At 45.8% G+C, this 13,068-nt stretch overlaps 1 protein-coding gene across 2 annotated transcripts in view; it reads left to right on the top strand.

The window, feature by feature from the left end:
• The window catches only part of TRAPPC12 (trafficking protein particle complex subunit 12), a 58,822-nt gene that overhangs the window by 42,640 nt on the left and 3,114 nt on the right, over window positions 1-13,068 (top strand). For both annotated transcript variants that reach the window (XM_051778304.1, XM_051778305.1), the window contains 2 exons: window positions 3,299-3,399; window positions 11,749-11,836. In XM_051778304.1, coding sequence (XP_051634264.1) covers window positions 3,299-3,399; window positions 11,749-11,836 — 189 coding nt within the window. The remainder of the gene's footprint in view (window positions 1-3,298; window positions 3,400-11,748; window positions 11,837-13,068) is intronic.

The following is a 13,068-nucleotide window of genomic DNA, read 5'->3' as shown; positions in this document are numbered from 1 at the left end:
GATTTACTTTTTCTTAATTAAATTGAGCTTACTAGTTTAAGGCGTCATATCTTCTTTATCTTCACATGTAAGTGGAGCATAAAGAGGTCTAAATCTGATGTACGGCCTTTAGCTGTTGCCTTAATAAGTGGGAAATGAGGATGAGAGAAGTGAAGAATGCAGGAAAAGACAGAGACTGTCACAGAGAAATTTTCAGAAGCACTATAATTCTGTCAGCAATCACCTGCCCAGTAAAACAGAAATTCACATGAAATGAGGAAACACATTTTAGTCTCTAGGATTACATTGTGTCTTGCTAATAGACTCTGCTTATTGACCAACCTATCCAAGTTTGCCGTTTAAATAACTACTTTAAAGAATTTAGAAAGTAGAAAACTGCCTGACCCTACCCTCTGTAACAGATTGCTGCAAAACAGAGTCAAAAGCAATAAATACATCCTAGGAGTATGTAAGAGAAATAATCTCAGTTTCTGGACAAACAACAAACTTAAACACATAATATATTAGAGGATCCTTGTTAGAGGATATGATTATTTGAAGTTAAGAATGGAACTTTCATTTTTATTTGATATGCTAAGTATGATTAGATACTGAAATCACACTTTCTGAACTAAGTTAAATAAAATTAAGTGATGAAGACCCCTTTAAACTTTGACATTTTAATGACTAATTAAAACTAATTATTTCTTTAACTGGTCTTCCCCTCCCCCTCCCCAGAAAAGTAAACTGTTTCCCCTCTGTGGGAAGAATGAGAATTAAGAGTTTGACATGTTTGTTGAGAAGATACAAGATGCTGCTAAGAAATGAGAACTCTTCATGATCACAAATAATGTGTGATTAGTCTCAAAGCATATTAGATTTGGACTCGTCAAGCTCCCAGTGGAGCAAACTGGTAGCTTGCTTTAGAAATTGATTATTCTCATGGTTAAAGGAACTCCTTCTAATTTTTAAGCTAAAAATACTCAAGGACAGATTCATTTACACTTGTGCCAGCATTATCCTCTAGTTAAATGTAATTATTTTCTTGGTGATTTACATCTTTAGTGTTATTTATAGAGGGAAATTGTATTCTTTGATGTTATAACTGAATGGATAAGATTTTAGAATGAATGTTTGTTTTGTTTGAGTCCAATTACATTACACCTGGGAGAAATGCATCTGTTTCATGAGATAAGACTATTAATGGCTATTCCAGAAATGCTTGGTAGATGGACAGTTGCATCTTTAACTGCAGTATTCAATTGAATCATCTCTTAAATGTAAAGAAGAATAATTTCTTTATGTTGACAAGGGAGAACTCTTGTGGTTAGAGGAAAACCAGTATCTGTTTAATATTAGTGATGTTAGTAGGGCTTTGGATACTTGCCACTATGATATTCCCATAGCCAAATTGGGAAGAAATCTAGATGAAACCTTCAGGTGGATGTTTGCTGTCTCTGAAAAGTGTAGTTGGAAAGTCATTCACTGATGACTAGGACTTTCTAGATGATCTTTTCCTCAAGGATGTCTGTAGGGTTTGTAGTGCTTGTATTTTTTGGTTAGGTACTTGTATGATGAAATGAGAAGCATGTTTGTAAAAAGTACAGATGATGCCAAGCTTGGAGTGGTACAGACACTAAGAAGGGCATGATCAGAATGCAAAATAATCTTGACAAGTTGAGAAACTGAAATGTTAAATTGGCTCTGATTCAAACAGCAAAAGGCAAAATGCTTCCGAAGGCTGGGAGTAATGTACAAAATGGGAAGCAACAACAAGGTACTGTTCTGTAGAAAGGAATTAGGCTAAGGGTAAGAAAATACACATGGGTAAACCAGTTGGACTTCAAAATTCCTGGTGTAAAAGCAAACTCCATATTCACATGTGAAATGTAATATGATTCTTCCATTCTCACTGCTGGAGAGAGATCAGTTGGAGTGTTGTGACCTCTTAGGTGAATGCTTGGGGAGGATGTGAAGTAACAGGAGAGAGTTTAGAGAATAACATCAAGAATGATCAGAGAAACCAGAAAGCAATATCTGTGAGAAAGGGTTGAACCCTGATTTGCTTGAAAATGGATTCTTATTCTAGAAGGAAAAAGTAAACATTTTCAGATATGTAAAAGGCTGTTAAAAAAGAGGACTTATACCATTCTCCCTGACCACTATGGACAGGACAAAAAGTTGAGGTAAAAACTGCGGTAAGATAGAGTGTATTTTGTAATACTAAGGCAATTTAAGAATTCTGGATAAGTTTCCTAGTAAGACTCAGATGTGTAATACTCACTGTCTGAGAACTTTAAGGAAACTTCAACACATTTGTCACAAACATTTTCATAGTGTTGTCCTGTTCTTGAACAAACAGGTGATCTCTTAAGGGCTCCTGAAATCTCCCCACCTGAGGGCTGCCTGGTTTCCATGGCTGTATGCTTCTGAACTAATTTAGTTTTACTCCTTTTGATAGATTTTGATGGATTTATTTTAATCAATACTAAGTTGTTGTCTTCTTCCATCTCTCCAGCCTGAAAAGTACACTGCTAATTTATTTTCCAAGGGGGCCTTCTTCAAATATTTTTTTTTCATCTCAAATAGCAATGTATGTGACATACTCTTAGGTGAAATACCCCATCCTTTCTAGAAATCCCCTTGCTCATCCCCTCCTCCCATAAAATCTGTACTTTTTTATGCTAGCTTTCAAATCCCTCAGCCTGCACGACCCACTCACCAATGTTTCTTAGTCTGCAGATGGACTGTCTCCCCAATAACCTCAGTGGCCCATTGCATGGGGGTTGTTTTCTGGTGTGTTGTGGTGTGTGGCCCCTGGCTGTGACCCAGAGGTTGTGGGTTAACCAGCTGTGGGTCCTGTGCTATCTACAAGGCTACTGTATTCCAGTTCTCCTGCCTTATTGACAGCTTCTGCCTGTGTCCCTCTTCCTGCAGAGTAACGCCCAATCTCACTGGCAGTGGCTCTGACCTTGTCTCATTTTCAGCTACTTTATGAACTCTGGAGTTGGTTACAATGAAAGAGCCAAACTTGTGGGCCCTCCCTGCCCTACAGTCCATGAGTGCTCCACAACCCCCAGCTGAGGCCTTAGGCAAAGTGCAGATGACTTTGGGATGCTTTCTGTGGCCTTAATATGGCTCTTCAAATACATTGTTTGATAACAGGTGTTACCCAGTTGTCTTGGTGCCAAACAATTGATAATAGACTTTGATAAGTTTGCTATGTTTTGTGTCTTACATCTTTCTTTGTGAAAGATATAATCAGGATGTATCTCTTTTCTTTTTCTTGTGGTAACTTTCTTATGATTTTTCTGTCTAGATTGGAGACATAAAAACTGCAGAGAAATATTTTCAAGATGTTGAGAAAGTGACTCACAAATTGGATGGACTTCAGAGCCAAATTATGGTTTTAATGAACAGGTAGATAATTTAATAGCTAAATAAAACATTTTAAAATACAGTTTTGCAAAGTATGCAAGATGATCATTAAACAACCCTTGAGACAATCCTGTTCTCTTTCTCTCTTTTTTGTAACTACATCTGTCGTGAGACTGAATGGCATACAGACCCAGGAGATCTGTATTACTTGGTACAGTCATATTATCCTGCATTGAAATTGTGATCCTTCAGTTGATTTTACAAAGCTTTTTCTCATTCTTCCAGGCATTGCATATTTTCACTCTGCTTTTCCAATATACATTTGCATAAGTAACTCTTAGTAGAGGAGAAGCTATTTTGGGCCGTTATCCTACAATCAGATCTGCCAGGAAAGTTACCACCTGGTAGCTTCAAAGCGTGCTTGAATACATTGTAGTAAATGGAGCTGTGTGATGGGGGCTCAGTTTGCAGTGGTTAGCACATGGGCTTAATATATTTAGAAGATGCTATTCAAAAGTGCTCTGAAAATGATATGGCTAATTTCATGAAGAGAATAATTCCAGGAAGAGAGTATCTGCATTTAAAGTACTAAAAACACAATGAAGACTGCTGCTTTGGTAGGCAGAATATATAATAGCTGAGTGATCCAAGTTGTCATTCCATTTGTCTGTAAATCAGTGTCTCCTTGTCTCAGTCTGGAGAGACTAGACTGTTTGCTAAAGAGGGTGAGTTGTGAGGTAGACCAAACTCCTCTCTCTCTGCAATTGTAATGTCAAATTAAGGGGCTTTACTCGAGGAAAATGTGGAAAAACAGAAGAAATAACAACCCTTTACTAAGAAATATATGAATGTTGGCAAAAAAAAAGAAAAAAAAAAAAAAAACAGTAACACCAAACAAAACAACACCAGCAACAACAACCACAACAACAAGTCTAAAAGAATACTCCTCTGTCCTTTAACACAGTCCTAATTGCGGTCTGCAGGGGGCGCTGTTGGGCCGCTGGAGCTGCAGGGCCTGCAGTACCTGGTCACGGTCTGCAGGGGGCGCTGTAGGACTGATGGAGCTGTAGGACCTGCAGTACCTGGTCACGGTCTGCAGGGGGCGCTGTAGGACTGATGGAGCTGTAGGACCTGCAGTACCTGGTCACGGTCGGCAGGGGGCGCTGTAGGACTGATGGAGCTGTAGGACCTGCAGTACCTGGTCACGGTCGGCAGGGGGCGCTGTGGGCTCCGTCAGTCACCCGCGGGAAGAGGGGACCGGAGAGAGAGGTCCCGGACCACGAGGGGAAGCCGAGAAGGAGATGAGGGGGGTCCTCGCCTCCGTGGGGGCGACAAGGAAGGCAGGCAGCACACTCCCACGGGAACTCACCGCTGTCTCAAGTGGCGAAGACTCACTGCAGTCTCAGGTGGTAGTGTCTCCAAAAACTCCTCCTCCTCTCCCGCGGGCAAGCAAAAACTCTCCGATGAAACACAGCGGCTCCGGCGGGCGGGACAGTCAGACAGGTTGAAGCCAGCAGGATGGGAGGGCGAGCCCCCCCAGGATTAACAGCCAAAACAAGCTAGACCTCCGGTCCCCCTCCCCAACGAAAATGCCTGTCTGCACCCCAGAGAGCCAGCCACACACACACACTGCCTCTCCCCTCCCAGCCAGAGCCTCCACCAGCCCCGCCTCCGTGCCTCTTCCTTATCTTTCTCCAAGATCGGTCGTTAACCCAACCCGGCTACATCTTTGGTAATGCTAATAACCTCCCTCCCCCCACTCACTCCGTTTCTTCTCCCTTGGAGTGGGGCAGGGGGAAGGAAAATTCCCCTGATTTCCTAATCCATAACATTATCCACCCCTAATTTTTCTTCCCCATGCTGCCACACTTATTAGGTTAAATCTTTGATCCTCATACGTACATGCAGTATTCCAACTATATACTCATCCACTAGTAGGTAGATACACATACAGATACAGGTGCAGGGTTACATACAGATACAGTTACAGCCAGCTCACCCCAGAGTAAGGTTTCCCTGAGGTATGCACCGAGTTTCTCCATCTTCCTGCATCACCCACCAGGTGCAGCCGGGCCCTTGGGCAAAAACAATCCCACGAATGGGTTTGTCTTTGCTCGAGGTAGGGTCAACCCAAACCTTTTTTCCTAACACACCCCTCGCGTGAATCACGGGGACCTTATCTCCATCCACGGTGTGGAGGGACTCTGACTGGGCAGGGCCGGCTCGGTTGATGGAACCTCTGGTGTTAACTAGCCATGTAGCCTTTGCTAGATGCTGGTCCCAGTTCTTGTCTGTCCCTCCACCCAACGCCTTCAGGGTGGTTTTCAACAGTCCATTATGTCGTTCAACTTTCCCTGCGGCTGCTGCGTGGTATGGGATGTGGTACACCCACTTGATGCCATGCTCCCCTGCCCAGGTGGCAACTAAGCTGTTTTTAAAATGAGTTCCGTTATCTGATTCAATGCGCTCTGGGGTACCATGTCGCCACAGGACTTGCTTTTCAAGGCCCAGGATGGTATTTCGGGCAGTAGCGTGAGGCACCGGGTACGTCTCCAGCCATCCAGTGGTGGCTTCCACCATAGTAAGCACATAGCGCTTACCTTGGCGGGTTCGTGACAGTGTGATGTAATCGACTTGCCAGGCCTCCCCATACCTGTACTTACTCCAACGTCCACCATACCATAGGGGCTTGAGTCTCTTAGCCTGTTTAATGGCAGCACAGGTCTCACAGTCATGGATAACCTGGGAAATAATGTCCTTGGTTAAGTCCACCCCTCGGTCTCGTGCCCATATATGGGTGGCATCTCTGCCCTGATGGCCTGAGGCATCATGGGCCCACCGTGCTAGGAACAACTCTCCTTTGTGCTGCCAGTCCAAGTCCACCTGTGACACCTTGACTCGTGCGGCTCGGTCTGCCTGTTCATTGTTGCGATGCTCCTCATTGGCTCGGCCTTTGCGCACATGGGCATCTACGTGGCGGACCCTCACAGTGAGCTTCTCTGTTCGGGTAGCGATGTCTTGCCACGTATCAGCAGCCCAGATGTGTTTTCCCCCGCGTTTCCAATTGGCCTTCTTCCATCTGTCCAGCCATCCCCACAGAGCATTGGCTACCATCCACGAGTCAGTGTAGATGTACAGCTTTGGCCACTTCTCCCGTTCTGCAATGTCCAATGCCAGCTGGACTGCTTTGAGCTCTGCGAATTGACTCGATTCTCCTTCTCCTTCAGTAGCTTCTGAAACTTGTCGGGCGGGGCTCCATACAGCTGCTTTCCATTTGCGCTTCGTTCCTACAAGGCGACAGGAACCGTCAGTGAAGAGGGCGTAGCGTGCTTCTTCTTTCGGTAGTTTATCAAATTCTGGAGCTTCTTCAGCCCGTACGGCCTGCTCTTCTGCTTCCTCATCTGCTAGACCAAAACTCTCGCCTTCCGGCCAATTTGTGATGACTTCTAGGATCCCAGGGCGATTCAGATTTCCAATACGGGCACGCTGTGTGAGCAGAGCGATCCACTTACTCCATGTAGCATCAGTGGCATGATGTGTGGTGGGGGCCTTTCCTTTAAACATCCAGTTCAGCACTGGTAGTCGAGGTGCCAAGAGCAGCTGTTCTTCTGTGCCAATCACCTCAGAGGCAGCTTGTACTCCTTCATAAGCCGCTAGGATCTCCTTCTCTGTTGGGGTGTAATTGGCTTCAGATCCCCTGTAGCTTCGGCTCCAGAACCCAAGTGGGCGACCTCGAGTCTCACCAGACACCTTTTGCCAGAGGCTCCAGGAGAGACCTTTATTCCCAGCTGCAGAATAGAGTACATTTTTCACATCTGTCCCCGTCCTGACTGGCCCAAGGGCTACAGCATGTGCAATCTCTCGTTTAATCTGTTCGAATGCCTGTTGCTGTTCAGGGCCCCACTGGAAATCATTCTTTTTTCGGGTAACCAGGTAGAGAGGGCTTACGATTTGACTGTACTCCGGGATATGCATCCTCCAGAAACCTATGGCACCCAGAAAAGCTTGCGTTTCTTTCTTGCTGGTTGGTGGGGCCATGGCTGTGATCTTATCGATGACTTCCGTCGGGATCTGACGACGCCCATCTTGCCATTTCACCCCCAGGAACTGGATTTCTCGGGTAGGTCCCTTAACTTTACTCTTCTTTATGGCAAAACCAGCTCCCAGGAGGATCTGGATGATTTTCTTCCCTTTCTCGGAAACCTCCTCTGCTGTGTCCCCCCATATGATGATGTCGTCAATGTATTGCAGGTGTTCTGGAGCCTCACCCTTCTCTAATGTGGCTTGGATCAGCCCATGGCAGATGGTGGGGCTGTGTTTCCACCCCTGGGGCAGTCGGTTCCAAGTGTACTGCACGCCCCTCCAGGTGAAAGCGAACTGCGGCCTACACTCTGCTGCTAAGGGAATGGAGAAGAATGCGTTTGCGATGTCAATAGTAGCATACCACTTCGCTGTCTTGGACTCCAGTTCATACTGGAGTTCCAACATGTCTGGAACAGCAGCACTCAGCGGTGGGGTGACTTCATTCAGGCCACGGTAGTCCACAGTCAGTCTCCATTCTCCGTTAGACTTACGCACAGGCCAGATAGGACTGTTGAAAGGTGAATGGGTCTTGCTGATCACCCCTTGGCTCTCCAGCTCACGGATCATCTTATGGATGGGGATCACAGAGTCTCGGTTTGTCCGGTACTGCCGGCGATGCACTATTGTAGTGGCGATTGGCACTTGCTGTTCCTCGACTTTCAGCAACCCTACGGCCGAAGGGCTCTCCGAGAGGCCGGGCAGCGAGTTCAACTGTTTAGCCTCCTCGGTCTCCACAGCAGCTATTCCAAAAGCCCATCTATGTCCCTTGGGGTCCTTGAAGTACCCGTTCTTGAGATAGTCAATGCCCAGGATACATGGGGCATCTGGACCAGTCACAATGGGGTGTTTCTGCCAGTCTTTCCCGGTCAAGCTCACTTCAGCTTCAACTATGGTCAACTCTTGAGATCCTCCAGTCACCCCCGAAATGGAAATAGTCTCTGGTCCCACATGTCCTGAGGGCATTAACGTACATTGAGCGCCAGTATCAACCAAAGCCTGATATTTCTGTGGGTCTGACGTGCCAGGCCATCTGATCCACACAGTCCAATAGACACGGTTGTCCCGTGCCTCTACCTGGCTAGAGGCAGGGCCCCTCTAACACTCGTCTTCATTCTGCCAGTCATCGTTTTCCTCTTGTGAACGTCGACGGGAGGTGCCCTCTACCGAGTCAGATCCCTGCCCGCAGGATACTGGTACGGCACTCACTTTCGCAGACTTCCCCTTTTCTTTCTCTTTCAACTCTTGTACTCGGGCTGCTAGGGCCCGGGTAGGTTTCCTGTCCCATCGTCTCATGTCTTCTCCATGGTCACTTAGGAAGTACCACAACTCAGTTCGTGAAGTCTGTCTGTTCTCTCTAGCTGAGGGGCGTCTGGTTCTCACTGGGGCCGTATGGAGATTGTTTCTCTCAATCTTCTCTTTCAACCCTGTAGTTAATTCCTTGAGCTCATTAACTATTGTCTCTACAGAGGAGATACGGGCCTGTATCGGTCCTCCGATCATACTGTCGTACAACCGAAGTTTATTTATTACAGACATCACTGGCTCCCGCTTCTCCCCAGCCTCCAGTGATGTCAGGTAACCTTTATGTATGGACGGCCCCATACGTGTAAAGCTCCACCACATCTGTGGTGTACACTTAACCTTGTCAGGATCGTTGGTAGGTTGCCCATCCCCCCCAAACAGTACTTCTAGCAATGCCATTTCTCTCAGCCGTAGGATTCCTTCTTCGATGGTCTTCCAGCTCTTGGTGTAATGATCTGCCTGCAAGGAATCTCTGTAAATGAACCTCTCTCTCACACCATCCACGAGCCGTGCCCAGAGAGACAGGGGCTTCGATTCCCTCACAAACACCTCCTCAATACCCACATCTTGGGCAATGGACCTCAGGAACCTCGCTTCACCACCATCAAGGTTTACTGCATCACCTGTAGAGTCCCAAACTCGGATCATCCAGGCCAGAACGGGCTCACTCGGACGACGAGCAACATCTGCCCGTAGATTCCGGAGGTTATTATACGATAAAGACTCAGTGATGATTTCTGTCTCTGGAGCAGCTGCTTGTGAGGACCCTGCCTCTCCATCATCGTCAACTAGGCGAACTGATTTGGCTTTACATTTCTTCCTGTGGATAGTGGCAACCTCCGTTGGTTTAGTCTGCCCCTTAGTTTTTTCCTTATCCTGAGTCACCTTGATATTAGGCATCTTGTCCTCGTCTTTTCCTTTCCCCTGGGAATGCTGCACCATACCAAGCAACTTCCTGTAGGCAATGGCCAAGACCCCGCATGCAGCTGTCACCTGCTTCTCCATGGATCCATCACGACCCCTCTCCCTCACAGCTTTCATTATTTTTATAGGGTTCAGGAGTTGTTCAAGGGTAAGTTTCCATGTCATGGGAGCTGAGCAACTTTCTAGGAATTTACCCATGTCCTCCCATAACCCACGCCACTCGAGGTTTTCCACCCCTGGGTCAGGCTCCTGAACGCCTTCTCGGTAATTCTTGGCCTTGGCTTGGTATATCAGGTATGCTATAGTGGCACAATTTAGGATGAAAAGCCCAACAATTGAAATGTCTCGGACATCTAAAAATGATTTAAACTTCCCAGAGGCCATTGTATCGTATCCAAAAGGGAACTGAATAAAAGGTTGGGCGCGTGCATTCCCCTGTGTGTCTCCATAAGAATGGGTACTATTATCCTTAAAACCCCAGAGGAAGCAGCTTAGGCTAGAGCAGTAGTGTATCCTTGAGGATATGTTCCGGATGAAAATCACAGGTGCTGAATTTGCCGTGTCATATACCCAATGCACAAACTCAAAAGTACTTATTGCAATGTAAGTACTAGTATGCGAACTGAAACACGTTGACAGGTGGGACAGGTATCTTGGCATGGTCATATGCCAGAGGAGAGCAACAACCCCTAACATCATGGTGCCTACAAATTCAAAAACGCGTGTCAATCACACAAAGGGTAGTTATTCTTTTTCCACCTTTCCTCTTTCGAGCCCCACGTTGGGCGCCAAAAATGTCTCAGTCTGGAGAGACTAGACTGTTTGCTAAAGAGGGTGAGTTGTGAGGTAGACCAAACTCCTCTCTCTCTGCAATTGTAATGTCAAATTAAGGGGCTTTACTCGAGGAAAATGTGGAAAAACAGAAGAAATAACAACCCTTTACTAAGAAATATATGAATGTTGGCAAAAAAAAAGAAAAAAAAAAAAAAAACAGTAACACCAAACAAAACAACACCAGCAACAACAACCACAACAACAAGTCTAAAAGAATACTCCTCTGTCCTTTAACACAGTCCTAATTGCGGTCTGCAGGGGGCGCTGTTGGGCCGCTGGAGCTGCAGGGCCTGCAGTACCTGGTCACGGTCTGCAGGGGGCGCTGTAGGACTGATGGAGCTGTAGGACCTGCAGTACCTGGTCACGGTCTGCAGGGGGCGCTGTAGGACTGATGGAGCTGTAGGACCTGCAGTACCTGGTCACGGTCGGCAGGGGGCGCTGTAGGACTGATGGAGCTGTAGGACCTGCAGTACCTGGTCACGGTCGGCAGGGGGCGCTGTGGGCTCCGTCAGTCACCCGCGGGAAGAGGGGACCGGAGAGAGAGGTCCCGGACCACGAGGGGAAGCCGAGAAGGAGATGAGGGGGGTCCTCGCCTCCGTGGGGGCGACAAGGAAGGCAGGCAGCACACTCCCACGGGAACTCACCGCTGTCTCAAGTGGCGAAGACTCACTGCAGTCTCAGGTGGTAGTGTCTCCAAAAACTCCTCCTCCTCTCCCGCGGGCAAGCAAAAACTCTCCGATGAAACACAGCGGCTCCGGCGGGCGGGACAGTCAGACAGGTTGAAGCCAGCAGGATGGGAGGGCGAGCCCCCCCAGGATTAACAGCCAAAACAAGCTAGACCTCCGGTCCCCCTCCCCAACGAAAATGCCTGTCTGCACCCCAGAGAGCCAGCCACACACACACACTGCCTCTCCCCTCCCAGCCAGAGCCTCCACCAGCCCCGCCTCCGTGCCTCTTCCTTATCTTTCTCCAAGATCGGTCGTTAACCCAACCCGGCTACATCTTTGGTAATGCTAATAACCTCCCTCCCCCCACTCACTCCGTTTCTTCTCCCTTGGAGTGGGGCAGGGGGAAGGAAAATTCCCCTGATTTCCTAATCCATAACACTCCTTCACACCGTGAAGAACAAACGTCAGAAACTTTCACATCTAGAACAAGAAAAATAAAAAATGGTGTGCATTCTTTTTTAAATGTATTATTACCTTGGGTTTTTGGGGAGAACTCATTTATATGTCACTTACTTTCTAGAGCATTTCTCCACCTTGGTCAGAATAATTTCTCAGAAGCTCATCGATTTTTCACAGAAATTTTAAGGATCGACTCATCAAATGCTGTGGTAAATCTCCAAATTGCTACGTTTATAATGAACACCTAAATTATTCTTGTAATACTTCATGCATGGATTTAATTAGTACCCAGAGTATGCTCAGAGCTTTATAGAAAAATTGGATGTGGCATGTGTACCAAAGGGTTTTCAGTATACATAAGGATAAGATGGAAAACGGGATGAGAAATTATGTACCAGTCTATATGAAGGGCATGAATACTTAGGGATGCACGTAGAAATTCTGAGACACTCTGTTTTATCGCAAAAGCACTTTTTTTATTCGCAAAAGCACTTTTTTTTTTGCAGTCACTGTTTTTAGTGTAGACATGCATGTCAGGAAAAGAAATGGCAGTTCTCAACATGTGTAAGATTACCTTGATTTGACATAACATTGAAGGGATATTTTAATTTTAAACATGACATTTCTAACACATTACATATCAGAGCCTTGGGCTCCCATCACAAGTGGACATTAAAGAAGAGCTATTTATTTACCTCTGGGTTTTCTACACCTGGCAGTTTTCAGTGCATGGTCATGTAAGAGTATTTCTAAGAAATCAGACAGCTTACCCCCAGTAGTCTGATCCAAGGCCATTTAAAGACTGAGGGGACTGATTTTAAAAAGCACATGAATTGCATCATTTCGCAGGCTGTAAAATAGTGTCTGTTATAAATCACAGAAGATCTATAAGGTTTCCTGAAGGGAGAGAAAAATATTTCTTTTAAAAGGCCGTGTTCTTCCTTTATCTCCAGCTTTCAGAAAGTGTGAAAGTTTCTGCTGCTAAACATGTTATATGACTTTGTACTGTTAAAATCTTTCGGTAACTCATAAAACCTGTTTTGTGTGGTAAGGAAAATGGAACCTGACTTGATCATTTATGATGTACTTAGACTGCACTATGTGCTGGATTTACTTGAAGTCAGTTGTAGATGCCTTTGTGATAAGATAATATCTTCCTGTTGCTTATGTGGATCTTCTGTATGTAAGCCAGAGAGAAAAACGCTTCTGAAGATATAGTGAAGTCATTAAAAAAACCCATATGAAAATGACAGTATGCAGAGGCTCATGTAGTTTCTGAAATCTATTTCACTTGGCTTTCAAAATTAACTGATGTCCTATACTATTTATATTTCAATTTAGACTTCGTCTTTTAGAGTTTCCGCTCTTAGAACTCAGCAGGTCCTAACTGGCACAGGGTGGATCTTGAGAATAACAAGAAGAAAAGGACTGCATTGTATAA

This window comes from Manacus candei, unplaced genomic scaffold, assembly GCF_025592945.1.
Source record: "Manacus candei isolate 608988 ecotype Guabito, Panama unplaced genomic scaffold, ASM2559294v1 h1tg000011l, whole genome shotgun sequence".
Classification (NCBI taxonomy): domain Eukaryota; kingdom Metazoa; phylum Chordata; class Aves; order Passeriformes; family Pipridae; genus Manacus; species Manacus candei.
The sequence above is the reverse complement of the archived record's forward strand: the minus strand, read 5'-3'. Positions and strand labels throughout refer to the sequence as shown.